Below are 26,845 nucleotides of genomic sequence, written 5' to 3'. Positions count from 1 at the left end.
AGTCACACAGCCTGACACACACAGTCACACAGCCTGACACACACAGTCACACAGCCTGACACACACAGTCACACAGCCTGACACACACAGTCACACAGCCTGACAGTCTCACACAGTCACACAGCCTGACAGTCTCACACAGTCACACAGCCTGACACACACAGCCTGACAGTCTCACACAGTCACACAGCCTGACAGTCTCACACAGTCACACACTGCCTGACAGTCTCACACAGTCACACAGCCTGACACACACAGCCTGACAGTCTCACACAGTCACACAGCCTGACAGTCTCACACAGTCACACACTGCCTGACAGTCTCACACAGTCACACAGCCTGACACACACAGCCTGACAGTCTCACACAGTCACACAGCCTGACAGTCTCACCAGTCACACACTGCCTGACAGTCTCACACAGTCACACAGCAGGACACAGCCTGACACACACTGACCAATCAGAGCCGCGTTATCTGGAGCAGCCAACACACACTTGTGTTCCATCCCAGCTGGAAGAAGTGGGCGGGCGGAGCTGTGATTGGCTGAGAGGTAACATTGTATCTCACAGGCTGCACTGCAATGCGGAGCAGCACCTCCCGGCTCTGACCCAGTACTGACCTGTCACTGGCCCGGCTCTGACCCAATACTGACCTGTCACTGGCCCGGCTCTGACCCAATACTGACCTGTCACTGGCCCGGCTCTGACCCAATACTGACCTGTCACTGTCCCAATACTGTCCCGGCTCTGACCTGTCACTGGCCCGGCTCTGACCCAATACTGACCATGGTCCGGTTCGCTTTAACCATCGTGCGACAGTAAGTACACGCTGCTTTGTATTGTAACATGGGCGCTGCTCTCACTGCAAAGAGTCCCCCCCCCCAACTGCAAGGAAAACCCACTCCCCCCCCTCCACTGCAAGGAGCGACCCCCCCCCCCCCAACTGCAAGGAAACCCCCCTCCCCCCCACCCTCCACTGCAAGGAACCCCCCCCCCCCCAACTGCAAGGAAACCCCCCCCTCCCCACCCTCCACTGCAAAGAGTCCCCCCCCCCCCAACTGCAAGGAGCGACCCCCCCCCCCAACTGCAAGGAAACCCCCCTCCCCCCCATCCTCCACTGCAAGGAACCCCCCCCCCAACTGCAAGGAAACCCCCCCTCCCCACCCTCCACTGCAAAGAGTCCCCCCCCCCAACTGCAAGGAGCGACCCCCCCCCCTGCAAGGGTGGGAACCCCCCCTGCAAGGAAACCCCCCCTCCACTGCAAGGATCCCCCGCCCCCCTCTCCCCCCCAACTGCAAAGAGTCGTCCCCCCCAACTGCAAGGAGCGACCCCCCCCCCAACTACAAGGAAACCCCCACTCCCCCCCACCCTCCACTGCAAAGAGTCCCCCCCCCCAACTGCAAGGAGCGACCCCCCCCCCCAACTGCAAGGAAATCCCCTCCCCCCCACCCTCCACTGCAAAGAGTCCCCCCCCCCAACTGCAAGGAGCGACCCCCCCCCCCCCTGCAAGGAAACCCCCCACCACTGCAAGGATCCCCGACCCACCTCCCCCCCTCCCCTCCTCCCCCCCCCCAACTGCAAAGAGTCCCCCCCCCCCAACTGCAAGGAGCGACCCCCCCCTCCCCCCCAACCCTCCACTGCAAGTAACCCCCCCCCCCCACAGCAAGTAGCCCCCCTCCTTCGACTGCATCAGGGGGCAGCCAGGGAATATGATGACACGGTTATATATACATGAGGGGACACAGTTATATATACATGAGGGGACACAGTTATATATACATGAGGGGACACAGTTATATATACACATGAGGGGACACAGTTATATATACATGAGGGGACACAGTTATATACAGGCATACCCCGCATTAACATACGCAATGGGACCGGAGCATGTATGTAAAGCGAAAAATGTACTTAAAGTGAAGCACTACCTTTTCCCACTTATTGATGCATGTACTGTACTGCAATCGTCATATACGTGCATAACTGATGTAAATAACGCATGTGTAACAGGCTCTATAGTCTCCCCACTTGCGCACATCTTCGGTACAGGTAGGGAGCCGGTATTGCTGTTCAGGACGTGCAGACAGGCGCATGCGTGAACTGCTATTTGCCTATTGGGCGATATGTACTTACTCGCGAGTGTACTTAAACTGAGTGTCCTTAAAGCGGGGTATGCCTGTATACATTGAGGGATCACTGATGGCAAATGTTTAGTTAGTATGAATTAAGCACAATACAGTATCCCTCTTCTTCTGTATATTGGGCTCCCAGAGATCAGAGACCTTTCCTGCAGGATTTCTTTCTGGGTGGGGTGCTGTGGGTTGGAGCTTTCTGAGTAAGGGGAACCCCAGTGGGCAGAAACATTGACACAGTATTTGGGAGTAATTCCAGGGGTATTCCCCCCCCCCCCCTGAAATATTCTTGGAACAGTGTAATCTGCCATTTCAAGTAAACGTGTGTATTACAATCCCAAATAACTGGGAATGACCCCAGTAGTGATCGCGGTATAGGTGGGACATGGCCACTTTGCGTCAGTTCGTTGCGAGCCCCTAGCTGTCCCGGAACAATACTGTATGCTCGTTGCTGCTGAAATGGTCCCAGGGGTGAGTAAGGACTAGCAGCAGTGTTCTGATAATAAACCCTGGATTACTTTGTATTTCCAAGCGTAGGTTGCCCACAAACTGAAATGATGCAAGAAATGCTGCCCTACTCTTTCAGGTGTGATTTCAAGTCCAGGGATGTTTGTTATAGGGCTTATCACCTGTCACCTGCTCAGTGGGTTTGAAACCCTAGGGTGGGAGATACATCTGGGAGCAAAAAGAAAGCAATGAACAGAGAAGATGGACCAGCAAGGAAGCAATAGGGAAATGGAATTAATATGCATTAGTAAGTCACATGAACCCCAAGTCTAATTGGGAGAAAGGAAGGGTGTGGGAGAAAATGACAAAAACCGAATGAACATGAAATATAATTAAAATATAAAATAAGGAAGAAAATTGAATGAAGATAAGAAACTGATGTAGGAATTTGATTGAACATAATGGAATAAATATAGGGTATAATATAGGGAATGGAATAAATATAGGGTATAATATAGGGAATGGAATAAATATAGGGTATAATATAGGGAATGGAATAAATATAGGGTATAATATAGGGAATGGAATAAATATAGGGTATAATATAGGGAATGGAATAAATATAGGGTATAATATAGGGAATGGAATAAATATAGGGTATAATATAGGGAATGGAATAAATATAGGGTATAATATAGGGAATGGAATAAATATAGGGTATAATATAGGGAATGGATTAAATATAGGGAATGGAATAAATATAGCGTATAATATAGGGAATGGAATAAATATAGGGTATAATATAGGGAATGGAATAAATATAGGGTATAATATAGGGAATGGAATAAATATAGGGTATAATATAGGGAATGGAATAAATATAGGGTATAATATAGGGAATGGAATAAATATAGGTTATAATATAGGGAATGGAATAAATATAGGGTATAATATAGGGAATGGAATAAATATAGGATATCATGAAAAAATAGTGACCGTAATTTAATGTAGGAAAATAAATTAACATAAGAATTTAATTTCTACATTATATTCGTATATTCATCACGTGTTCCTTCGAGGGTTGGGAGCCATGGCAGCTCGCGGTGTATCACATGATAATTGCCTTTCATCAATCCCAGTTATATCCATATTGGATCCAGTACCCTGCATGTAACATGTTCTTTGCTTTTCCCACTTCTATATTTATTCCATTCCCGATATCTTTTTATATTTGTGAATTACATTGTATGTTCTTTCAATCTCCTGCAAACCTGGGGCCTCATGCAGAGAGCAGCGCTATTTAAAATTGGAGAGGGGAATAAAAAGAAGCTTTAATAGAGAGTTTTTTTTCTCCATATGCAGAAAGGTCCGAAAACTGCATTTAGAATCCTTTCTGCATATGGAGAGTTTCAACCGGCGATATGTGCGCTGTTGAAACGTGTTGAAAAAAAAACGCGGTTTTTTTTTTCTCCCCCACCGGCCCCCGACCTCCAGCTTCGTGCCAAATTTTTTTTGGCGGAGGTAAATAGAGAATTTCTCTCCATGTTATTGGCGTGATCAGCCACTAGATGGCGATCGCGCCTTTCTGAATATGGATATTTTTTCAACAGGGGAGATTTAGGTTCTCGCCGGGAGAAAGGCGAGTTTAAAAAAAAAAAAAAAAAATGGCGCGTTTTCCCTACCTCGCCATTTTCACCTGTTTTTAGCACGATTTCCACGGGATTTCAAATAGCGCTGCTCTCTGCATGAGGCCCCATGACTTTATAGCAATGTGTCGTCAAAATAGCAAACCTGCTTCCCGAGAAATCATGTGATTAGAAAAAAGTGAAGTTCATATAAAACATGTTTTCATTGTGAAAGTGGCACTGCAAGCTAAAAACACATCACTTGTTCATTACAGACCCTTGCAAAATGTTCTCATTATTTATATACAATGCATTAATACAATGCATTAATACAATGCATTCATACAATGCATTAATACAATGCACTATAAAGTAACACAGTTAGGTACAGTGCTGCAAAGCGATAAATGTGTAAAAGAAAAACAACAACTAAGAGACGTGTAATGGTCTAGCAAACTTTCCTATGGAATTTTGGGGCTGCCCCAGGCTAACGTATTTGGGAACCTTATTGTCAATGGACTTCACGGGCAAATATGTACTGATCTATTAGGAATTAAGGAGGCCAAAAACATTTATCTACAGCCATAAAAGTCATCCCACTGACACAAAAACGCTCCTGTATCCACTCTCACACCCATATCACAAAAATCACCCCATTCTTGTCTTCCTTTCAAAATTACCTAACCCACTTTTCCCTCGGTCAGAAACCAGAAATTCACCCCAACCTCCTCCCAGGCCAGTGCTTTCCAACCTTTTTTCAGTTAAGCAACCCTAAGTGAAATTCTGAGGAACTCTCAACCCTCTCTAATAGCGCGTCTGAGATCAGATGCGTTGTAAGGAACCCCAACCCACTCTAATAGCACGTCTGAGATCAGATGCGTTGTAAGGGACCCCAACCCTCTCTAATAGCGCGTCTGAGATCAGATGCATTGTAAGGAAACCCAACCCTCTCTAATAGCACGTCTGAGATCAGATGCATTGTAAGGAACCCCAACCCTCTCTAATAGCGTGTCTGAGATCAGACGCATTGTAAGGAACCCCAACCCTCTCTAATAGCGGGTCTGAGATCAGATGCATTGTAAGGAACCCCAACCCTCTCTAATAGCGCGTCTGAGATCAGATGCATTGTAAGAAACCCCAACCCTCTCTAATAGCGCGTCCGAGATCAGATGCATTGTAAGGAACCCCAACCCTCTCTAATATCGCGTCCGAGATCAGATGCATTGTAAGGAACCCCAACCCTCTGTAACAGCGTGTCTGAGATCAGATGCTTTGTAAGGAACCCCAACCCTCTCTAATAGCGCGTCTGAGATCAGGTGCATTGTAAGGAACCCCAACCCTCTCTAATAGCGCGTCTGAGATCAGATGCTTTGTAAGGAACCCCAACCCTCTCTAACAGCGTGTCTGAGATCAGATGCTTTGTAAGGAACCCCAACCCTCTCTAATAGCGCGTCTGAGATCAGGTGCATTGTAAGGAACCCCAACCCTCTCTAATATCGCGTCCGAGATCAGATGCATTGTAAGGAACCCCAACCCTCTGTAACAGCGTGTCTGAGATCAGATGCTTTGTAAGGAACCCCAACCCTCTCTAATAGCGCGTCTGAGATCAGATGCATTGTAAGGAACCCCAACCCTCTCTAATAGCGCGTCTGAGATCAGATGCATTGTAAGGAACCCCAACCCTCTCTAACAGCGCGTCTGAGATCAGATGCATTGTAATATATTGTAATTGTCCCCTTAATGTGTCTTCCACAGCGCTATGCAAGGCATTATGGGAAGCAGAGTAGTGATTGACAGCTCTGCCACCAATGCATTTCTTCTGCACACACAGTTTTTCGAGTGCGGCGGTGAAAGAGCAGTCTGTCCTGGAGTTACATTAAAATCAATAACAAGTAAATAGCATTATGATTTCCCTTTTGCGTCTGGGAATAAGTGCTCCATTTGTCCTTGATCTGGGTTTGCGCGGGACACCCGGTTGCAAGGAATTATTGGTTCTGTTCCAGGAAACACCCTGATTCAGGTAAGATATAAAAAGACAGAGCTGGATTACAGCAGCTATCTGGCCAAATTTCAATATCAATTTTGTTTTTGTAAAACACTATTTTAAGCGCCAGGGAACCCCGTCTTCCCGATATACTAACCGGTTTAGTTAATGGTAAGTATCTCGGGAACCAGGGCAGAAGTAGTGCAGCTCAGCAGGATTACCTTTTTTGAATTCTGTAAAAGCATCAAAAGGTAAAAAAATGAGTGGGTGGGGCTGGTGTTTAAACACCTGTGTCAAAGAATACACACCTGTGTCACAGAATACACACCTGTGTCACAGAATACACACCTGTGTCACAGAATACACACCTGTGTCACAGAATACACACCTGTATCACAGAATACACACCTGTGTCACAGAATGCACACCTGTGTCACAGAATACACACCTGTCACAGAATACAAACCTGTATCACAGAATACACACCTGTGTCACAGAATACACACCTGTATCACAGAATACACACCTGTGTCACAGAATACACATCCAAGTGAGTGCTACAAGGTGTCGTACATCTTAGCACTCCTTGGTAAGTATGAGCCACCAAGTCTACTGCTTACACACGTGCGGCTGAGTGTGCATGTGGGAAGGCGCATGTGGGGAGGAACATGTGCGGCTGAGTGTGCATGTGGGAAGGCGCATGTGGGGAGGAACATGTGCGGCTGAGTGTGCATGTGGGGAGACACATGTGCGGCTGAGTGTGCATGTGGGGAGGAACATGTGCGGCTGAGTGTGCATGTGGGGAGACACATGTGCGGCTGAGTGTGCATGTGGGGAGCGCACGGCGCCTGAGTGTGCATGTGGGGAGACGCACGGCGCCTGAGTATGCATGTGGGGAGACACATGTGCGGCTGAGTGTGCATGTGGGGAGCGCACGGCGCCTGAGTGTGCATGTGGGGAGACGCACGGCGCCTGAGTATGCATGTGGGGAGGCACATGTGCGGCTGAGTGTGCATGTGGGGAGGCGCACGGCGCCTGAGTGTGCATGTGGGGAGCGCACAGCGCCTGAGTGTGCATGTGGGGAGGCGCACGGCGCCTGAGTGTGCATGTGGGGAGGCGCACGGCGCCTGAGTGTGCATGTGGGGAGGCGCACGGCGCCTGAGTGTGCATGTGGGGAGGCGCACGGCGCCTGAGTGTGCATGTGGGGAGGCGCACGGCGCCTGAGTGTGCATGTGGGGAGGCGCACGGCGCCTGAGTGTGCATGTGGGGAGGCGCACGGCGCCTGAGTGTGCATGTGGGGAGGCGCACGGCGCCTGAGTGTGCATGTGGGGAGGCGCACGGCGCCTGAGTGTGCATGTGGGGAGGCGCACGGCGCCTGAGTGTGCATGTGGGGAGGCGCACGGCGCCTGAGTGCATGTGGGGAGGCGCACGGCGCCTGAGTGTGCATGTGGGGAGGCGCACGGCGCCTGAGTGTGCATGTGGGGAGGCGCACGGCGCCTGAGTGTGCATGTGGGGAGGTGCTTGTTTGGTTGAGTGTGTGTTTGATTTCTATAGCACATTTTAGCCACCTCCCCAGCAGTGCAAGATCTTTGCAAACACTTTCCTATTTGGGATAATTTGTTGTCAAATTGCCCAGTAGTTTGTGCTGTAACCCTTGCTGTGTGTATTAATGCGAGGTGCACAGTCTGTGTATTAATGCGAGGTGCTCTGTGTATTAATGCGAGGTGCTCTGTGTATTAATGCGAGGGGCTCTGTGTATTAATGCGAGGTGCTCTGTGTATTAATGCGAGGTGCTCTGTGTATTAATGCGAGGGACTCTGTGTATTAATGCGAGGGACTCTGTGTATTAATGCGAGGGACTCTGTGTATTAATGCGAGGGACTCTGTATTAATGCGAGGGACTCTGTGTATTAATGCGAGGTGCTCTGTGTATTAATGCGAGGGACTCTGTGTGTTAATGCGAGGGACTCTGTGTATTAATGCGAGGGACTCTGTGTATTAATGCGAGGGACTCTGTGTATTAATGCGAGGGACTCTGTGTATTAATGCGAGGGACTCTGTGTATTAATGCGAGGGACTCTGTGTATTAATGCGAGGGACTCTGTGTATTAATGCGAGGGACTCTGTGTATTAATGCGAGGGACTCTGTGTATTAATGCGAGGGACTCTGTGTATTAATGCGAGGGACTCTGTGTATTAATGCGAGGGACTCTGTGTATTAATGCGAGGGACTCTGTGTATTAATGCGAGGGGCTCTGTGTATTAATGCGAGGTGCTCTGTGTATTAATGCGAGGTGCTCTGTGTATTAATGCGAGGGGCTCTGTGTATTAATGCGAGGGGCTCTGTGTATTAATGCGAGGGGCTCTGTGTATTAATGCGAGGGGCTCTGTGTATTAATGCGAGGGGCTCTGTGTATTAATGCGAGGTGCTCTGTGTATTAATGCGAGGTGCTCTGTGTATTAATGCGAGGTGCTCTGTGTATTAATGCGAGGGCCTCTGTGTATTAATGCGAGGGACTCTGTATTAATGCGAGGGACTCTGTGTATTAATGCGAGGGACTCTGTATTAATGCGAGGGACTCTGTGTATTAATGCGAGGGGCTCTGTATTAATGCGAGGGACTCTGTGTATTAATGCGAGGGACTCTGTATTAATGCGAGGGACTCTGTGTATTAATGCGAGGTGCTCTGTGTATTAATGCGAGGTGCACAGTCTGTGTATTAATGCGAGGTGCACAGTCTGTGTATTAATGCGAGGGGCTCTGTGTATTAATGCGAGGTGCTCTGTGTATTAATGCGAGGGGCTCTGTGTATTAATGCGAGGTGCACAGTCTGTGTATTAATGCGAGGTGCTCTGTGTATTAATGCGAGGTGCTCTGTGTATTAATGCGAGGTGCTCTGTGTATTAATGCGAGGGACTCTGTGTATTAATGCGAGGGACTCTGTGTATTAATGCGAGGGACTCTGTGTATTAATGCGAGGGACTCTGTGTATTAATGCGAGGGACTCTGTGTATTAATGCGAGGGACTCTGTGTATTAATGCGAGGGACTCTGTGTATTAATGCGAGGGACTCTGTGTATTAATGCGAGGGGCTCTGTGTATTAATGCGAGGTGCTCTGTGTATTAATGCGAGGGACTCTGTGTATTAATGCGAGGGACTCTGTGTATTAATGCGAGGTGCTCTGTGTATTAATGCGAGGGACTCTGTGTATTAATGCGAGGTGCTCTGTGTATTAATGCGAGGTGCTCTGTGTATTATGTATTAATGCGAGGTGCTCTGTGTATTAATGCGAGGGACTCTGTGTATTAATGCGAGGTGCTCTGTGTATTAATGCGAGGTGCTCTGTGTATTAATGCGAGGTGCTCTGTGTATTAATGCGAGGTGCTCTGTGTATTAATGCGAGGTGCTCTGTGTATTAATGCGAGGTGCTCTGTGTATTAATGTGAGGTGCTCTGTGTATTAATGCGAGGTGCTCTGTGTATTAATGCGAGGTGCTCTGTGTATTAATGCGAGGTGCTCTGTGTATTAATGCGAGGGACTCTGTGTATTAATGCGAGGGACTCTGTGTATTAATGCGAGGGACTCTGTGTATTAATGCGAGGGGCTCTGTGTATTAATGCGAGGGGCTCTGTGTATTAATGCAAGGTGCTCTGTGTATTAATGCGAGGGACTCTGTGTATTAATGCGAGGTGCTCTGTGTATTAATGCGAGGTGCTGATGTTAAATGACAAGGTGATTTCTCATAGATACATTTGTTTTAAAAAAACAAAATGAAGGAAGATTAAGGGCTGTAATATAGTTGAGCGTCAATTATAATTGGCTGAGTTAGCCAGACATTTGTATACTTGGGACGCGCGCGCACGTCCGTGAGCGGTGGCGCGGCAGACTAGAGAAACTACAATTTTATTTTCGCTACGAGCGAATCACAGCGCGGCCTAACGCTGTGACGTCAGTCACGCCCCCTAACCGCTCACGTGACCGGCCCTGCACTCCGGCGAGCGCTGAAATGTTAAAATCTGCTAAGACCTACGCTTCCGCGCGCTTGCGTAGGCGAGCCCCTACTAAAGCCGCTCTAATTGCGGCTGTAGGGGCTCAGTGCCGAGCGGAGGCGCGCCTCAGCGAGCAAGCAGCAACCCTAGACGAGGCCTTATTCAACACTGATAAAGTAAAGAATGTATCAGCAGAACATGAAACAGAAACAAGTAGCAGCGTAGTGGGACTGATACCAAAGCATCTCATAAATCAGAACAGACAATATGATAGCTACCCCAGTATCGGTTTCACTTCCTGTATGTGTAACGTGGAGAAAAACGTACTTATACTGCAATGATACCAAGCAAATTCATCCACCATTTCACAACAAAACATGGCTGCCTGTCAGGAAAGAGTGCTGACTAATTGTCAAACAAAGCAAACTTATTAAATGGTTAAAAAGAAGGATACAATTTCAGCAAAGGCTCAGAGGGCTAGTTTTTTGGTAACAACTTGCTAAGAAATTAAACTACTCAGTCGGGGACACGTTAATTTTGCAAGCATGCTATAAAATTGTGCAAACCATGTGTAGACGGACGTTCACAGAGGTACACAATTGGAGACTTTATAAGGTGAAATTATAATAGGCTTTATTTTGCCTTTTCCTTTTCATCAGGAAATCATCCAAGCACAGGGGGGGGGGGGGGGGAACAAAGCTTCTATTCACTTGGGAGTATTTCTAGTGAAATCCTATGCAATTAATTCACATCTCCCTTAGTAAAGCATGTTTCGCAGGCCCAAAACATATAGCATGAAATAAGCAAATATAAGCAGTCTCTTAATAATGAAAGTCTTATCTGTTAGCTGTTGTAGAGTAAGCTTCTCTGCTCTCATGGAACCGCACCCGTGCGTGCACAGAAAATATCAGCATCCAGGTTTAGAAGTCTTATTTGGTATCTTGCAATCAGCTATGCTGGGCAGAGCTCAAGACCAGTCAGCTCCAGAGATGTGTGTTCTCTTGGTCAGTCTCTCCTGGGAGACTCAAGAACACTGCTCTGTCTCCAAAATTCAGCTTTCAGTCAGAGCTAAGGAGTTACTTCCTGTCTCAACAGACAGGCTTTTGTAAGCAATCTAGATCAGGCAGGTGGTGTTTATTAATTGACTACCAGCAGTTAACCACCACACTGCTAGATTAAAGGCACATGACTTGAACAGGGATTACTCCCCTGTTACACCATGTTTGTGAAGAAGCTGAAAAAAGTTAATCTTTTCAATGTTACTATTAGTCGTAAATTTAACACGTCTGATGACATTGAAGAAAAATTAATAGAGACAATTAAAAATGCTGAAATCTTCACTCTGCAAGTTGATAAATCCACTGACATCAGTGGGAAGTCCTAGCTTTTCTCATACATCAGATTTGTTGATGATGATTGCCAAATAGTGGAAGAATTGTTTTACTGCAAACTTCTTTCAGAAATAATAGGCAAGGATACATTCCAGATACTGAAGTTCTGTTTGTTATCTGGAGGCTTCCTATAGAATGTATGCATTGGTACAGTATATGTACTGATGGAGCTTCTTCAATGAAATGTTACCGTAATTAAAAGGATTCCGTGTCATTGTCAATTGTCAAAATCCAGACATCATAATCACACATTGATTTCTTCATCGAGAAGTTGGTAAAAGAGTTGGAGACGAGTTAGAAAATGTCCTGCAACAAGTATTAAAAATTGAGAACTATATAAAAAGTAGACATCTGAAACCACTAAGATGTTAAGGATTTAAGAGTTAGCCTTGGTGCCTCATATTGCGCACAGAAGTAAGGTGGCTATGAAGAGGACACGTACTTTCACAAGTTCATGAACGTGGACAGGAAAGCCTAGCTTTTTTTTCATTCTTGAACAGAAAATGAAATTCTGTATTAAACTGAGCAGTGTTCTGGGGAGGGGTGAAATAGCAGATATGGCTGACCTGTTGCAATAAATAAACAAGGTGAACATTAGCATGCAAGGGAGAAATGAGAACAGTCTCAGACTAAATGTGTGCATTCAAAGAGAAGATTAACATATAGGTCGAAAAACATACAGGAAGAACATATGGAGATATCTCCTCTTTAAGATATAAATCTAAAAAGAAGGAAATAGTATGTAGTATCCATAGTATGCCACTGATCATCCAACACCTGGGAATATTACAGGAAAAAATCCCGCATTATGGTGAGATTGAATCAGAGTTATTTTCTTCAGGCTCACAAAGGGACTGTGACTTTGAGTTTCCAAGAACAAGAATTGGCTGATATTGGAAATGACAGCGCTTTGAGCATGCTCGGGTAATCAATGAATACATTCTGGGGTTTTCAGCCTTAACCAACATTGAAGAGTAAAAGAATAGAACTGATACTTTCTCTTGAAGAGGAAATGAGGGATTGTGTGACCTCTTTGGAGTCAAGAATTGGCAAAATGCATCAAACTCAAGAGTCTCATTAGCTGTGGCCAACAGCAGAAGTCCTTCACATCTTCAACAAATAATTACATTTGTGAATTCCAGTTAACTTATGTCTGTTTTCTTTATGCCTACAATATATATGCAAAATAATTCAATTTAAATATCATTCATAAGTAGTAAAATTATAAATAATCAAACTGTTTCATGTTTAAAATAGCTTTGACTGATCATTATTTTTATTTGAAATTGCTTCAAATAGGTTGTGGCTATTGTAGGGTCGCCTCAGCAGCTGAGCATTATAAATAGCGGGGCCTTGAGATTGAAAAGGTTGAGAACCAGTACTGTAATACAATATGCACTTGCATGAAATCCAAATGTATCCGTTCATCACCCACTACACTGCTTACATTGAAATCTTTCCAGGACAGGGGCTCCTCATGTTTCACCTATGTCTCTGGCACTGTGTAAGATACAGTACATGTCCAGCACTATATAAGAATACATAAGTACTGAAACAAAAAGAGACTGCAGTGCCTATAAATAAAAAATATGTTAATATTACCAACACCTAAACCCTACAAATATAGAGTGCACCCAAGGAGACAAAACAGTAATCCTCAATGAATCATATACAACCCATGAAAGAGAGAGGTCGAGAAATCTCCACAAAAATGGGGCTCTACGGGGTGTATACAAAAAATCACATAGTAATTTATTAAATAAATCATGAAAAAAACGAGGCACATTCATAAAAACACTGCGAACACTACAAATTGCAAGAATTGTAACATCCAATATAAATACAGTATAAAGTTGTGGTTAGCACAATCAGAAAATGCAGACTCACAGCTGATGCCGATCACCAGAGAGACCCTAAAGAAACCTTCTACCCGGTACTCCGAGAGGTGATGGACCCACCAAACACATCCCCATCAGAAAACAAGATATCACTCGCTATACAAAAATGCATGAAGATAATATTGTAACGCGGTCTCATTATGTAACGCTTGCGCTCACCACGAACAAGGCGGGACCCCGGTACTGTGGTGGGAAAGTATAGAACTGCGCACCCACAGCAGCGGAGGCGCGCCTGGGGGGGGGGATAGTCAGCCAGCCGGGTCTGGGTTGGAGAGAGTGGGTTATTCGTGATACTTGCCAAGGTCATGGGTAAGTGCCAGTAGGATAGTCAGAGTCTGAAGTGCCGTGGCCAAGGGTTGGAGCCAGGAGAGCAGTAGATAGTCCGTTTGCCGTGGTCAGGAATGGAGAAGGTCGGATGGTCTGAGGCAAGCCGGGGTTGATAATCCAGAGCTGGGTCCAAAGTCTAGCCGGGTCGGTACACAGGGAGGCAAGCAGCAACAAGATAAGTAAAGCAGAAGGCAAAAGGCAGAGACGTGGGAACACAAGGCTGCCAATAACTATGCTCAGCCAAAGAGGAAGTGACAGAGCTGAGCATATATGGAGACAGGAGTCCAATGAGAGAAGGGGGTGGAGCAGAGGAGCGGCTTCTGTGGGGCAGGGATAGACTTTGAGAAGAAGGAGAGAGGTGAGGGCGATATTAGAGTTGACGTGCAGCTGGAGAGCGGTGCATGCGCGTTACGTGTGCACGCCACAGTGCACAAGCGGAGGGGTGGAGCCAAGCTCCGTAGGAACTTTAAAAACCCTGCGTGTTCGTGCACGCTGTGTAAGGTGCGCGGGAGGCTGTACAGCAGGAGGCAAGGAGGAAGCACGCCACGGAGGACGTGCTCTTGGATTGCTTGCAGCGGTATGCTGTGCAGCAGGAGGAAAGGAGGGAACATGCTGCAAGGGACGTGTTCCCCGATTCCTTACAAAGATCAGACTAAAACGCGAAAGTGAGGTAAATATATCACCAAACATGAGTCCTTCAAAGAGTCACTACAAAGCTTTCAATAATTGCTCCAATGCATGGATCAATGGTATCCAAGGATTACTCACCCATCTGGGTTTCCATAATGAGAGGGTTGGAGGGGAATCTGCATGTTCTCCCAGCCCGATGCACGTTTTGCAGTCAGCTTTGTCAATGGTGTGGCTTCATGGACATGCTTGCCGGCAATATATATACTTATGTGGTGAAGTCATACCGGAGGAACAAAAAGTAAACCCAGTTGTGGGCACCCAAATCTCCCTAAATGAATGTATTATGACATATATATAGTTACATAGTAGATGAGGTTGAAAAAATACGTAGGTCCATCAAGTTCAACCTATGCTAAATTTATGCAACAGATACTTTATCCTATATCTATACTTACTTATTGATCCAGAGGAAGGCAAACAAAAAACCCCAGAGTCATATCCAATGATATCTCAAAAAGGGAAAAATAAATTCCTTCCTGACGCCAAGAATTGACAATCGGATTAATCCCTGGATCAACATCCTTCCCATGTATATTTATTGGTATATCCCTGTATACCTTTCCCATCTAAAAAGATGTCCAATCTTTTTTTGAACAAATCTATTGTATCTGCCATCACAGTCTCCATGGATAATGAATTCCACACTGTAACTGCCCTTACTGTAAAGAATCCTTTCCTTTGTTGCTTGTGAAATCTCCTTTCCTCCAACCTTATGGGATGCCCCCGAGTCCTTTGTACAATCCTTTGTGGGATGAATAGTTCTTTTGAAAGCTCCTTGTATTGTCCCCGAATATATTTGTATATAGTTATCATCAGTGGTTGACAAATCTCAGGGTTACATAGTTACATCGTAGATGAGGTTGAAAAAAGACTTCCGTCCATCAAGTTCAACCTATGCAAAATTTAGACAACAGATACTTTATCCTATATCTATACTTACTTATTGATCCAGAGGAAGGCAAACAAAAAACCCCATTGAGGGAAAAAATTAATGCTTTCCAGAGAACAAGATATCACTCGCTATACAAAAATGCATGAAGATAATATCAGACTCAAATGCGTAAGTGAGGTAAATATATCACCAAACACGAGTCCTTCAAAGAGTCACTACAAAGCTTTCAATCTTTGCTCCATCGCATGGACCAAACCTGTCTGGGTTTCCATCAGGGGTGGGGGACAGCTGGGGAAGGGAATTAATTAGGTATGATGAGAACCAGGATAGAGCTCTGTTGCGGATACCAAGAGAGAGTTTAGAATATAAAGGAGAAGAGCGTGATTGACAGTATCAAAAGCAGCAGAGAGATCAAGCAGGATTAGTAGGGAAAAGTGACCTTGGACATTTTCCAGCCTCCAAGAATTGGCAATCGGATTAATCCCTGGATCAACATCCTTCCCATGTATACTTATTTGGTATATCCCTGTATACCTTTCCCATCTAAAAAGATGCCCAACCTTTTTTTTGAACAAATCTATTGTATATAGAAAAATGCCATGTGCAGAAAGAGTAGAAAGCCGGACGGTGGGTACATTAAAGGAAGAGAATGAAACAGATTGGGGCGGAGCCAATATACAGACTTACCAGAACGCCCTCCTACTGTCTCTGTATGTTCTTCCTACCAACCTATTAGATTGTAAGCTCTTCGGAGCAGGGACTCCTTTTCCTAAATGGTACTTTTATGTCCGAAGCACTTCTCCCCTTTATGTGTTATTTATATTATCTGTTATTTATATGATGGCCGCATGTATTACTGCTGTGTAGCGCTATGTATATTGATGGCGCTATATAAAGACATACATATATACACACACACATACCTTGAGGCATGATATAGGAGAGCATGACTACAAGAGAACTACAGATGCATCTTAGAGCATATTTGCAGTATTAAAAATGCTGTGAAAGACAGTAGTAAAGTGAAAAAGCTTTCAAGTGTGGTTAGGCATTTTCTAGTTTCACAGAGATGTTTATTGCAACATGAAAAAAGATGGATCTTCATTTTAGATACTGTGTCCCCCAAGGGACTGAATAAGAAATTGGGGTTCTCTACTTTTGTGCAAATATGTAAATAGTATTGTAGTATAATTGAGTCAATAGTCCTCATACAAATAAGTATACATGGGAAGGATGTTGATCCAGGGATTAATCCGATTGCCAATTCTTGGAGTCAGGAAGGAATTAATTTTTCCCCTTAATGGGGTTTTTTGTTTGCCTTCCTCTGGATCAATAAGTAAGTATAGATATAGGATAAAGTATCTGTTGTCTAAATTTAGCATAGGTTGAACTTGATGGACCTACGTTTTTTTTCAACCTCATCTACTATGTAACTATGTAACTATGTATATGTCATAATACATTCATTTAGGGGATGTGTTTGGTCCATCACTTCTCAGAGTACCGGGTAGAAGGTCTCTTGTGAGGGTCCTTTAGGGTCTCCCTGGTGATCTGCATCAGCTGTGAGTTTGCATTTTCTGATTATGCTAACCCCAACTTTATGTTTATGTTGGGGGGTTACATTTGCGGCTTGCACTTTATAATGTTTTTATGAATGAGCCCCATTTTTTTTCATGATTTGTGTAATAAATTACTTTTTTTTGTATACACCCCGTAGTGCCCCATTTTTGCGGAGATTTCTCAACCTTACTCTTTCATGGTTTATGTATCTTCTTTTTTTTTTAAGTTGTTCTTTATTTGCATTCTTTGTTAAGGACAATGAGTAGTGGGGTACAGAACATAAAAAGGGGTAGGGTGTTACTTTTGAATTACAAGTATTGGTATCCTGTATATAACACCTTTGGTGGGGAGACAATAATGACAACACTGTTGGGACAGCGTATAAAATAACTACTACAATAATTTAACTTAAAAAGACTGGGGAGGGGAAAAAGGAAGGTCATTGCTTTAGCGAAAATGTTCCACTTGTTGGTGTACCATAACAGTAATATTAACATAACAGTAATATTAACATAACAGTAATATTAACATAACAGTAATATTAACATAACAGTATATAAACACATGTACCTTTGTGGACTATTGAATACTGAATACCCTCCAGGCCCTCCTCCTCGTTTTATACATATACAAAACATATCACAGCAGAGTTTCCTCAGGAGTTATGTGTTTTTTTTCTTTTCTTATTTATTTATTTTATTTTTTTGTTACCTTTTAAACCCCCCCCCCCCCCCTTCCCGGTTTATGTATCTGTAGCCCCGGTAAGAAATGGGGTCTATATATCTTTCTCCTACTGGTGTGAGTCCTGTTAAGGGCAGGCCGCCAATAGTTATCATGGGTTTTTCCCCCGCTTCAAGCCCTGCCTTGAGTGATGGAGGCAGGCCGCTGACTCTGTGTGCAGGCCTGAGACAGAGGGGAGGGCCGGCTGACATCATGAGGGGTGGGGCTGTCTAAACTTAGTCCTGCCTGCTCCTGTAAGAGGGGGAGTGAAGTTCTGGTCTGGTTTGGAGTAACACCTAGTGGGAGATCTGTCCTGGGAGCAGAGAGTGCTGGAGTGTCTGACCTGAGAGGTTATTCTTAGGGAGACAACTATGCTTGGAGGAGGTACTCAGGCCCAGTCTGAGTAGAGCGGATAGAACTATAGACGGTGGACTAATGCCCCTCACCCTGCTCAGGAGGTGAGGGGGGGGGGGAGATCTAGCCTCACCCAGAGGATATACCCTTGGGGTGGGTGCAAGGGGTATTGCAGCCCCATACAGCCCATCCTGCAGGAGTACAGCCTGGAGGAGAGGAGAGGAGGAAAAGATCTGTATACATTTGGAAGCACTGCTGTATATGAACTGCGGTGTGCTGCTACCAAAGGAATAAACAGACATTGCTGCTTTTAACAAAGACTGTGTTGTGAGATTGAAACCTCTCGCCCTGGGACCAAGGCTTCTCTGGGAGGGTTTCTCCTTATTCATTAAGGCTCGCCAGGGATGGAGGCATTGCACCGTTGCTAAGAAGATGGAGGCATCTACCCCAGAAGCCTCTCCCTGTTATCCCCAATACCACCGCGGGAGACTCGGGCCCTCCTGTTCCTCACAGGTATGCACCACCCACATACACGTAACCAGCCCTCACTACACCCTAGAGGTCCAGTCTGTGACCGGGGGGGGGGGGGGGCATGGGTTACATTTGGAGGCGAGCTGCTGAGATCCAGAACAGGACAGGCTTTCAGCGAAGCAGAGCTGGAAGAGTGAAGTGCACCTTCCATGCAAGTACTGGAGAGAGTAGGGCATTTATGCATACCAGGGGTAGTCAGGGGAGCGTGGGCTCTCGCACAGTACGCCCTGGGTGCCCTAAGAGGGTGTTGTAAGATGGGTGGGGAGCTATAGCTGTCCTAGTCCCTTGAGGCAGATAGTGTGAGGCAACTAGGGGGGTTAGCCTGTTAACTAGTCCAGGGACCATGGCCCAGGGACCGCACTATGAGTGGCCAAAAGTAGGAGACGCCCGTACCTTAGGGAGATGCCCGGGTACACTAGCCAACACCCACATAAAACACACCACAGAGTACTTGCAGGAACCGTCAGCGAGTGCGGTGCACAGAGAAGGAGTTCTGCCTCGCCTGGGGTATGTCACATCATATCAGTGGGCAAACAGTCAGAAAGAGCATGCAGAGAGCGTTTAGTGAGCAGTGTGAGAGCAGTCAGTGTCTAGGAACGAGCTATGCACTAGACACTGAGAATAGTGACATTATACATTTGGAGGACTCGTCAAAGATGGTGGCCGTCACTACATGTGCTCCGCGAGGGGATGAAAGAGTTAAAAATGGCGACCGCAGCGCCATCCACGGCCCAGCAGTTAGCAGCCGAACTAAAATGGCAACTCCTGCCAATCCTGGATCGCGCACGTGAAGCGTGTAAAGAGACTGTTAGGGAAATGTGGAGGGAGATGTGCAGGGGTTTGGTGCCAAACCCAGATCCCCTGCAAAAGGAGCGGAGCGAAAGCCCACCCACCTGTGCTGTGACTGGCCGACAGACAAAGCCACGTCACACTGAGAGAAGGAGTGCCCCTCCTCTTGTTTCCACCATAGGGAGGAGGCACAAGGAGAGCCAATCAGAAGCGTCCACTCCGGAGAAGGGAGGGGCAGGAAGTGAGAGCGAGGAACTTCACTTCCATCTGGCATTCGAAGAGCAAGGAGCTGAATTATTGAACTGTTCAACCCCTGCGTGCAATATGTCAGAACTAAGCACAACAATCTTCCAACTCCCAGGAGGCTTCCTGGTGGTGGAGATCGAGGGCCGAGAGTACCTCCAGTGCCTGTGCGTACACTGCAGGACACCCGGACCGGCCGCCGGCACCAAAGCACGATGCCCTCAATGGGGCACGTACTACCTATGGCCTAACGAACCATGGCCTATGCTAAAGACCCCTCCGAGGGCCTCTCCGGGAACATTAACGGAGGTGGCGGAGACAGCAGACGAGGCTGCCCTAGTTCCCTGCACCACTGCTGAGGTGGGAACCAAGGCCCAGCCAACTACCAAGCCGAGAGAAACTCCGGCGGCGAAGAGCGCGACCGCAGTGGAGGTACCGGAGCGGTCCTGTTTCGTACCACTACCCACTGGCGGGGCCGAAAAAGACCCAGGTGACTCCCTAGCAGAGTATCCGACCAAGTCGTCTTCGGAGGAAGAAGATGGCGTTTCATCGGTGACGATGCGCCTACCGGCGAACCACCCCAGCTGTAAGAAAGATGGCGGTCAACAGAGGGAGCAGACGAGTCCGGACACCTCCCGACGGCGAGCGCTGGTGCGGCATGAGGCCCGTAGAAGTCCCACGGCCGTGGTGACTCCCAGTGCGGCGGAGACTGGATCCGAGACGGCTCCAGAGGAACCAGAGGTCATCAGCCAGCAGCGGAGCGGTAAGGAGACTCCACCACCCCCTTACTCCCGCCAGGCGACGAAGGGCCCTGCAGAGGACGAGAAGGAGAGGCTTGCGGCATACTTACCCGTCCGCGGACCGGATGATCCACCACCGCCCCTTCCAGTCCTCGACGCACTTCCGGTGCGTGACCACGGAGCGGATGGGGATTCCGTGGGCGGACATGATGACGTCACTTCCGGGTCCGACTGGAAAAGAGGCCCGGGAGCGTTGTTCTCCCTGCGGAGAGCAGCCATGGCAGCTGCAATGGCCACCCTGAGAAGCCAAGGCCCTTCCCGAGGAACACAAAGCCCGACGGAGAGAGCAAGTAAGAAAGTGCCCAGTGGTCGCGGCATTACCCGTTTGCTGGACATTGATTCGGACATTGCCCCAGCCCCTAGCGCCATTGCCCCGGGCACTGCACCTGCCCAGTCACAAATCATTACACCGGGACCTAGCGGGGACAAGTTAAGTAAGAACCCCAAGTACTCCAAGGATTTGAGGGATTGGGAATTAAGTGACGAGGGATCGGATGGGGAAGTACCATATGCCAATGTAATAAGTGTGCCTAACCCTATATCATTTTTTCCTATGCCTAGAGGAAGGACCCAAGGGTCCCACACTACTGCGGAGGCAGGGCCTGTAAGCACAGTGGTCACCAAAATGAATCCTACCATCTATATAAATGCGAAAGGTAGACGCAGTTGCTCGCGCTCTACAGAGGCGGTCACATCCGGTGTGTCATCCCAAGCTGAGTCAGAGACAGGTACCTCTAGTGCATTGTCCGAATATGAGCACCGTGACAAGTGGTGGGCACCCCTCTTCACTGGGTACCACAAGGGTATGGACCGCACCAAGTTTCTGTTAATCAGGAACAACATAGTTGATCATTGGTGGGCGGTAGGTGCCTATACTCCCCAGGATGTGGTGGATGAGCTAGAGCACAGATATAGAGAGATAGAACAGAAGAACATCCTTCCTAAGGGGCCTAGTATTTTGTATGATGACATTGCGCCAGTAGAACCAGAGTTTTGGGTACTGCCAAGCAGGGCGGGCCACAAGAAGCTCCCCAAGTTGAGCCGGGCAGACAGGGCCATAGTGGCCAGGTATAGGCAGTCACACGGGTACGAGTTCCCTTATGTGCCTGAACCCATCATGAGTGAGATAGAGGAGCATCGAGATAGCTGGCTCAGAGAGGCCATGCAAGAATACTTGCGTACCAAGTTCGGTAAAGCCGGTTACCAGAACGAGGATAAAATCAGTGAAGTAGCCCGGGCCTGGAGTGTGGGGAGGTGCATATACATGAACAGTGTGGTTTATCGGCCGGAGGCTGGGTCGGTACAGCCATATTCACTATAACAGACCATAATTGGAGGAAGGTACGGAAGCCTGACCCAAAACATTATAACTAGTTAGGTTCTCCATGTTGGGAGGTACAATTTTCGTTATTACACCATCTGCGTGGATGGTCTGAGTTATGCACACTAATCAAATAAACTGTGTTTTGTTTCCCAGATTTGTTCACCGCAGGATGGAGCTGCTAAAGTTAGGTCCAAGTGGGGGAACATTGGATTCCACCTGAGGGAGAGTGTTGCCCCGGTAAGAAATGGGGGCTATATATCTTTCTCCTACTGGTGTAAGTCCTGTTAAGGGCAGGCCACCAGTAGTTATCATGGGTTTTTCCCCTGCTTCAATCCCTGCCTTGAGTGATGGAGGCAGGCCCCTGACTCTGTGTGCAGGCCTGAGACAGAGGGGAGGGCCGGCTGACATCATGAGGGGTGGGGCTGTCTAAACTTAGTCCTGCCTGCTCCTGTAAGAGGGGGAGTGAAGTTCTGGTCTGGTTTGGAGTAAGACCTAGTGGGAGTTCTGTCCTGGGAGCAGAGAGTGCTGGAGTGTCTGACCTGAGAGGTTATGCTTAGGGAGACAACTATGCTTGGAGGAGGTACTCAGGCCCAGTCTGAGTACAGCGGATAGAACTATAGACGGTGGACCAATGTTCCTCACCCTGCTCAGGGGGGGAGATCTAGCCTCACCCAGAGGATATACCCTTGGGGTGGGTGCAGGGGGTATTGCAGCCCCATACAGCCCATCCTGCAGGAGTACAGCCTGGAGGAGAGGAGGAAAAGATCTGTATACATTTGGAAGCACTGCTGTATATGAACTGCGGTGTGGGATCTGCTGTGTGCTGCTACCAAAGGAATAAAGAGACATTGCTGCTTTTAACAAAGACTGTGTGTGAGATTGAAACCTCTCGCCCTGGGACCAGGGCTTCTCTGGGAGGGTTTCTCCTTATTCATTAAGGCTCGCCAGGGATGGAGGCGTTGCACCGTTGCTAAGAAGATGCAGGCATCTACCCAAGAAGCCTGTCCCTGTTATCCCCAATACCACCGCGGGAGACTCAGGCCCTCCTGTTCCTCACAGGTATGCACCACCCACATACACGTAACCAGCCCTCACTACACCCTAGAGGTCCAGTCTGTGAGGGAAGGGGGAACATGGGTTACATATCTTTAATTGAGAAGAATATATCATCATCACAATTGCGGAATAACAGTGTGGATTCTTCAAGGTTTTATCCAATTTATTGTATTCATATATTTTTGAGGATCTGAAAAACAGTTTCCCCGTGTTGTATGGCCAAATAAATGTTTCTCTTTGTAAAATCTAAGTACTGTATTAGTATTTTGTTTTCATACTTTATACTGTACTTGTTCATTGTCAACAAAAATGCATTAACATGTTATTGTACCTGAAACAGGCAACATGCTTCTGAGAACGCTGGGAATGGCAGAGGCTGAGGAAGGAAGATTTGTTTGTTAAGGGTTAAGATAGAGCAGAGTCAAAGAAAAGCTGAAGTCATTCACAGCTAGGCAGCAATATAACTTTATGGGGTAGGCAAAAGGCAGAGTCCAGTACAATCCAAGGTCATTCACAGAGAATAGGGCAGTATCATTTTAGAGTTAATGAAAAGCGAAGTCCAGAGCAATCTGAAGTCATAAACAGGTAAGGCAATACTTGGCTCGAGAAGCAACAGGTACAGGAACATGGGCAAAACAGGAACTGAGTTGCAACGTAAAGAGAGACCAACTTCCCAGACTTTTAAATAGGGCTCAACAAGGAAGTGAGAGCGTTCTGGGAGTTGCAGTATTTTGTAATGTCTCCAGCCTGGTGGACATTAGTAGTATTACATCCATGGAGAAAGAACGAGATTCTTACTGGGCACCGATGAACCGGTCTAACAATGTTTCAGATTAAATGTTAACTATATATTTGCTGGATTTTACTTGATATTGGACTATAATGTAACAAGAATAAGTAGCAGTCAATTTGGGGTACATAAATAATTATACCCAGACATGTTGCTTCTTTGTTACACAGAATCAGAACTGTACTGTACATTTCCGGATGTAACGTCCTTATTAGTGATGTTGGGATATTGTGCCCCGGCTTCATTATCCCAAGCGTAATAATGTAAATAACTAACTAATACACCAAAACTACAGCGCTTAACCTATAATGAGCTAATGCTAAAAAATGTGCCTTAAATTAAATGGTGTGCATACTTAATTGCGCCTACAATATAATAAAGTGCACATACTATACCAAGTGAACGTGATGACTAAAAAACAAACAAATAAAGCAGCCTAAGTTTTCCCACAGTGCAGGTTATCTCCTCAACCTACACACAAAACTCATACAAAACCCATATGGGACACCTGGCGCTTAATACAGTAGAAAGTGTCCATAAAGTGCAGTCCTTTAAATGTCCAAATGATGTTCCCAACCAAAATGACGATTGCAGTTGGATTCGTTAGTCCCCCTAATAAAGGGCTAAAGAAAAAACACAAATTGCGCAGTATATCTGGACAGGTGCATACAGGACAGTACGACCACAGTGAACTACTTACAAGATAAATCTTGCAACTTTCAGTTCAGAGGATCTGTGCTTTAACCTCTTCCTTGCTGTGATAACGAATCCCACGCGAATCTTCTCAATCCTCCTCTTCTTTAGCCTCTCCCAAGTAGATATTCGGAAGGCATGATAAGGAGAGAATACAGCAAGATAGTGTGGAAAGTACACTCCAATTTATTAAAATATATAAAAACAGCCAAATGTAAACTCACATATGGATGCAGTAACACGTGCAATACTAGGATGCCGTCCGCAGCTTGCTAAGGTGTCCCTTTTGCTTGTTACAAATCAAGTACAGCTGTATGGCTCCTCTCAGCAGCAACTCAGTGCCCAGGACTCTCTTCGCCCTCCCTGGTGTGTTCCGGCGCTGGTCCCGCTGACGTCACTGCCTGAGCGCCGTTCAGACAACTGGGAACCTCCTGTGCAGACGGTGCCTTTAGAACTCCTCCCGGTAGAGGCACCGTCTGCAGAGGAGGTTCCCAGTTGTTTGAACGGCGCTCAGGTTGGGAACATCATTTGGACATTTAAAGGAATGCACTGTATGGACACTTCCTACTGTATTAAGCGCCAGGTGTCCCATATGGTTTTTGTATGAATCCCATGCGTAATGTTGGGGTATATTGTGATATTCTGCCCCGGCTTCATTATCCCATGCGTAATGTTGGGGTATATTGTGATATTATGCCCCGGCTTCATTATCCCATGCGTAATGTTGGGTATATTGTGATATTCTGCCCCGGCTTCATTATCCCATGTTTAATGTTGGGGTATATTGTGATATTATGCCCCGGCTTCATTATCCCATGCGTAATGTTGGGGTATATTGTGATATTCTGCCCCGGCTTCATTATCCCATGCGTAATGTTGGGGTATATTTTGATATTATGCCCCGGCTTCATTATCCCATGCGTAATGTTGGGGTATATTGTGATATTCTGCCCCGGCTTCATTATCCCATGCGTAATGTTAGGGTATATTGTGATATTCTGCCCCGGCTTCATTATCCCATGCGTAATGTTGGGGTATATTTTGATATTATGCCCCGGCTTCATTATCCCATGCGTAATGTTGGGGTATATTGTGATATTCTGCCCCGGCTTCATTATCCCATGCGTAATGTTGGGGTATATTTTGATATTATGCCCCGGCTTCATTATCCCATGCTTAATGTTGGGGTATATTGTGATATTCTGCCCCGGCTTCATTATCCCATGCGTAATGTTGGGGTATATTGTGATATTCTGCCCCGGCTTCATTATCCCATGCGTAATGTGGGGGTATATTGTGATATTCTGCCCCGGCTTCATTATCCCATGCGTAATGTTGGGGTATATTGTGATATTATGCCCCGGCTTCATTATCCCATGCGTAATGTTGGGTATATTGTGATATTCTGCCCCGGCTTCATTATCCCATGTTTAATGTTGGGGTATATTGTGATATTATGCCCCGGCTTCATTATCCCATGCGTAATGTTGGGGTATATTGTGATATTATGCCCCGGCTTCATTATCCCATGCGTAATGTTGGGGTATATTGTGATATTCTGCCCCGGCTTCATTATCCCATGCGTAATGTTGGGGTATATTTTGATATTATGCCCCGGCTTCATTATCCCATGCGTAATGTTGGGGTATATTGTGATATTCTGCCCCGGCTTCATTATCCCATGCGTAATGTTGGGGTATATTGTGATATTCTGCCCCGGCTTCATTATCCCATGCGTAATGTTGGGGTATATTTTGATATTATGCCCCGGCTTCATTATCCCATGCGTAATGTTGGGGTATATTGTGATATTCTGCCCCGGCTTCATTATCCCATGCGTAATGTTGGGGTATATTTTGATATTATGCCCCGGCTTCATTATCCCATGCTTAATGTTGGGGTATATTGTGATATTCTGCCCCGGCTTCATTATCCCATGCGTAATGTTGGGGTATATTGTGATATTCTGCCCCGGCTTCATTATCCCATGCGTAATGTGGGGGTATATTGTGATATTCTGCCCCGGCTTCATTATCCCATGCGTAATGTTGGGGTATATTGTGATATTCTGCCCCGGCTTCATTATCCCATGCGTAATGTTGGGGTATATTGTGATATTCTGCCCCGGCTTCATTATCCCATGCGTAATGTTGGGGTATATTGTGATATTCTGCCCCGGCTTCATTATCCCATGCGTAATGTGGGGGTATATTGTGATATTCTGCCCCGGCTTCCTTATCCCATGCGTAATGTGGGGGTATATTGTGATATTCTTCCCCGGCTTCATTATCCCATGCGTAATGTTGGGGTATATTGTGATATTCTGCCCCGGCTTCATTATCCCATGCGTAATGTGGGGGTATATTGTGATATTCTGCCCCGGCTTCATTATCCCATGCGTAATGTTGGGGTATATTGTGATATTCTGCCCCGGCTTCATTATCCCATGCGTAATGTGGGGGTATATTGTGATATTCTGCCCCGGCTTCATTATCCCATGCTTAATGTGGGGGTATATTGTGATATTCTGCCCCGGCTTCATTATCCCATACGTAATGTGGGGGTATATTGTGATATTCTGCCCCAGTTTTGGCGCTGAATCCCG

The 26,845-nt window shown here is 46.4% G+C and overlaps 1 protein-coding gene across 1 annotated transcript in view; it reads left to right on the top strand.

Annotated features, from left to right (window-relative positions):
• The first annotated feature begins 545 nt into the window (after nt 1-545).
• Nucleotides 546-26,845, top strand: part of TIGAR (TP53 induced glycolysis regulatory phosphatase) — a 47,342-nt gene continuing 21,042 nt past the window's right edge. Inside the window, exon 1 of the mRNA XM_075603083.1 lies at nt 546-818. Coding sequence (XP_075459198.1) covers nt 787-818 — 32 coding nt within the window. The 5' untranslated portion in view covers nt 546-786. The remainder of the gene's footprint in view (nt 819-26,845) is intronic.

Source organism: Ascaphus truei, chromosome 5 (genome assembly GCF_040206685.1).
Source record: "Ascaphus truei isolate aAscTru1 chromosome 5, aAscTru1.hap1, whole genome shotgun sequence".
Lineage (NCBI taxonomy): Eukaryota > Metazoa > Chordata > Amphibia > Anura > Ascaphidae > Ascaphus > Ascaphus truei.
This window is presented reverse-complemented; position numbering and strand designations above follow the sequence as displayed.